Source organism: Centruroides sculpturatus, unplaced genomic scaffold, assembly GCF_000671375.1.
Source record: "Centruroides sculpturatus isolate CEXI.00-Female unplaced genomic scaffold, Cexi_2.0 scaffold1565, whole genome shotgun sequence".
Taxonomy (NCBI): Eukaryota; Metazoa; Arthropoda; class Arachnida; order Scorpiones; family Buthidae; genus Centruroides; species Centruroides sculpturatus.
Genome location: NW_019386133.1, coordinates 72,442 through 76,022, shown reverse-complemented (window position 1 = coordinate 76,022; position 3,581 = coordinate 72,442). Strand labels below are relative to the sequence as shown.

The window sequence follows — 3,581 nt, the reverse complement described above, 5'->3', positions numbered from 1 at the left end:
TTTTACACTAGAAAATAGCATTAAAATTGTCAAAACCACTGCAATTCGATGAAAACTTTTCACTATTAGCTTTCATGGCAATGAATACTGCATACCGTTAATAATAAATAATCATCTTTTAATCTAAAGCAAATTAAATTTTTTTATGTAACCTTCAACAAGATTTTTAAATTTATAGTTTAAGATGACTAAATAGGAAAATCGCTACATTTCTTTTTCAGCCGTGTGTTACAGTTGGACTTGTATATTAAAATTGGTTTAGTAGCTCACAACGTATAAATAATTATAATAATACAAAATTCGGTGAAACAATAATACTTGTATCAGTTAAAAATTTAATAAAATTTAAGTACAGTATTTAAATATTTTAAATGTGGATAGTATAAAGTTTCGATATAACTAAATTCAGAATCAATCCTTTTTAAAAGGTTTCGACAATTGTAACGTAAATGTATAGGCCTACACTAAATAATTTTAAATAAAATTATAAAATTTCATTATCGAAAATTAATATAATACCAGTAATATAAATAATAATTCGCAATATATTATTTATAACTACAGGTATACCTCGCCTTACGTCGGTAATTGGTTCCAGGAAAACGACGTAAGTCGAATTTACCTGTCTCCGAATCTACTTATCACTAGGAAAGCATTTTAAATAATATATGGTTAATAAAAATCTATTTTAAGCTTACAAACAAATAAATTTTAGTTTTTAATATAGTACAAAAAAAATAATCTAAATTTACGAATGCGTGTACTGTAAATACAGTACATACTTGTATATATTTTAATATGATTTTATGTGCTTTAAACGTTTTTCTAGTCATATTATGACTTCAATATTTGTAGCGGACAGACGTAAAGTCGAATAAAATGACTTAAACTTGATTTTTATTTTTCCATATATTTTTTTAACAAGCGACGTATAATCGGGAACGACGTAACTCGAAACGACGTAAGTCGAGGTATGCCTGTACAGTATTTTATAACATAAGTTTTATATTTACAAAAAAAAATATTTGTACTTTCATCGTTTTTTAATGGTCATTCTTATACCGAATTTAGGGCGAAGAATAACGTCACCTGATTCGAAAATCTTATCTCTGTGATCCAAAGACTTCACTCGAAAATGTCGAAGAACATTGGATAAAACTGTCTTCATCTCCATCATGGCGAATCTTTGACCTGAAGAAAGGTGAATTTATCAGAAACACAGTAAGGCCCTTGTCTCCTATCACGATTACTCACCTATACAATTGCGTGGACCTGCAGAAAACGGCACAAACGCAAAGGGATGACGTTTTTCGCAGTTTTCTGGTAGAAATCGATCCGGATCGAACACTTCGGGATTCACGAAAACCGTTGGATTATGATGAATCCCATAAATGTTTATTACAAGAGACGAATTTGCTGGCAAGATATAATCACCTGAAAAGTAATTTGTGTTCATTATAATTTATGCCATTACTGTAATGTATAATTATTTTCAAAATGCGATGCATACCCACTTTCAAATCGGAAGGATTTTTTCTCAATATGAATGGAACTGGAGGATAGATCCTAATTGATTCCTAAAGACGAGAATACTTTAAACTGTTTTCAAACATTTATTACGTATTTTATATTTATTTGTAGATAATACTGTTTGATAATTTTTAAAAGGTATTTTATATTGTAAAGTAAATAACACTTTATACAATGCAAAAATAACTTAGATTTTAACTAAGAATTTTCATTACTTCCACAGCTGTTATATATAACAAAGGGAAAATACGGCGATCGGTCAAAAAATTACGCCCCAAGACCTTCATTTTTTGGACTCAGAACACGTTGAAACGTAGAGAAATTTAAAAACATCTGCAGGTTTTCTCTGTGTGTATGGTTGTTAGTATGTGTGAGTGGCACAATTTGTTGATCCTCTTTACATCTTAATAAAACCTGTGCTTTTCGTCAAAAATTTCTGAAAATCTGCAGGGTTAATTATATATCAATGGGATTGATAGTCTTAAATTTTAGCTGTCAAAAGACCAGAAAATGGAAATACAAAATGGGTGGTGCGTATCTCTAGTACGGTTAAACTTAATTACGATTTCACACGTTATGAATGAACATTTACATTTTTTTTCTAAATCCCATCCCTACCCTCAAAATTAACATTTTTGCCATTTTATAGTAAGTAAAAATAATAAAAAAATTAAATTTAATTATCATAACAGATGGCGCCACTAAATGTTGCCAGAAAAGTTAAGGAACTCTGCTGTATTTTTAAAATTTAAATTTCACAACGTTGTAATTTAACTTTTTTTCGTGTGAACAGTGCTGTATGTTTGCAATTGTAAGAGTTCACATATGTGAGGCTTAGTAAAGGTTCAGGAACCACAAGAAAATTTAAAAACACCTAAATTCGTTAATGTTGAAGTATAAAATTTTACGTCCATAAAAGAAAATATTAAATTTAATAGAAGAAAAATACTTTCTAAAAATTATACGAAGGAAAACTAGATAATGTAAGTCTTTAGATCAACTACCTGCAGTCAGGTTTGAATTAAATATTGATTTCGACTCATTCTGCAATCTGAGTTCAGATTTTGTGACACTTAGTAACGAGTGAAGAGCAATTAAAAAGTGGGGATGTGGAAAAATAACCAATCAAAAGTGGTTGATCTGGGACTAAAAATCATTTTAAAAAAACTGTGATTTCAAGGACACAGAGCTTCTTTCTCTGATTTCTCATTGTTCTAAACCTTACTTGGATGCCTTCCAATTTTAGTCTGGACACTGGTGTTGGATTGACTTAAACTTTTCTGTGAAATTTTAACATTACCCAAGTTAGTTGACACAGAGAAGTTATTCCGTCAGAACTTTTTCTCTTAACGGGAAGAACTGAAGATTTACAATCGAGCTCTGCACAATCAGTATTATCTGTAAGCATTTTGTGTTATATACAAAATTGGGATGATTTTTGTAACTGTTGAGTCTGACTCAGTGTCTATCACTTCACTTCTCTTTCACTTACCGGATTTTGCTTACCTTTTTTGGCAACATTTGCAGGCGCCATTGATTATTATATTTTATTTTAAAAATCTTAAACGTTTTAATAATATAAAATGAAAAAAGCTTAATTTTGTGGTTAGGGATTTATTTCATCAAACATTGTAAATGCTAAACACGAGTAAAATTGTCATTAAGTCCTGACTCTACTGGAGTTACTCCAAGACCTCTTTATCTTCCTACCTCTTGACTTTTAACCAGCACAATTTAATAGTTAATCCCACTAACACAATCATCCCTGCAAAATTTCAGAAATTTTCGAAAAAAACACAGGAAATATTATGGTTGCTACACATACACACACGAAGACCTATACACTCGCACTAATATTAATATATAGGGGAGACCGGGGCAAGATCGGCATGTTAAGCTTTACTTAAATTTTGTGTAATAAATACTGCTGTAAACTGAAAAAAAAAGCTTTGCATATTGTCTATTGGAATGTTACCTTACTATAGAACTGGTTAAAATCAGTTTGGAAATAAAAATAATTAAAATAATTACAACTTTACAAGAAGAGAGAA

At 30.0% G+C, this 3,581-nt stretch overlaps 1 protein-coding gene across 2 annotated transcripts in view; it reads right to left on the bottom strand.

Moving 5' to 3' along the window:
* Nucleotides 1-972: 972 nt before the first annotated feature.
* LOC111613748 (cytochrome P450 4C1-like) overlaps nt 973-3,581 on the bottom strand; it is a 15,939-nt gene continuing 13,330 nt past the window's right edge. The window contains exons 9-11 of one of the 2 annotated variants that reach the window (XM_023355098.1): nt 1,511-1,577; nt 1,255-1,434; nt 973-1,191 (exon numbers count right to left, since the gene is read on the bottom strand). In XM_023355098.1, the coding sequence (XP_023210866.1) occupies nt 1,034-1,191; nt 1,255-1,434; nt 1,511-1,577 (405 nt within the window). In that variant the 3' untranslated portion in view covers nt 973-1,033. Of the gene's footprint in view, nt 1,192-1,254; nt 1,435-1,510; nt 1,578-3,581 lie in introns of those variants that run through there. The other variant, XM_023355099.1, reaches the window with a different exon arrangement.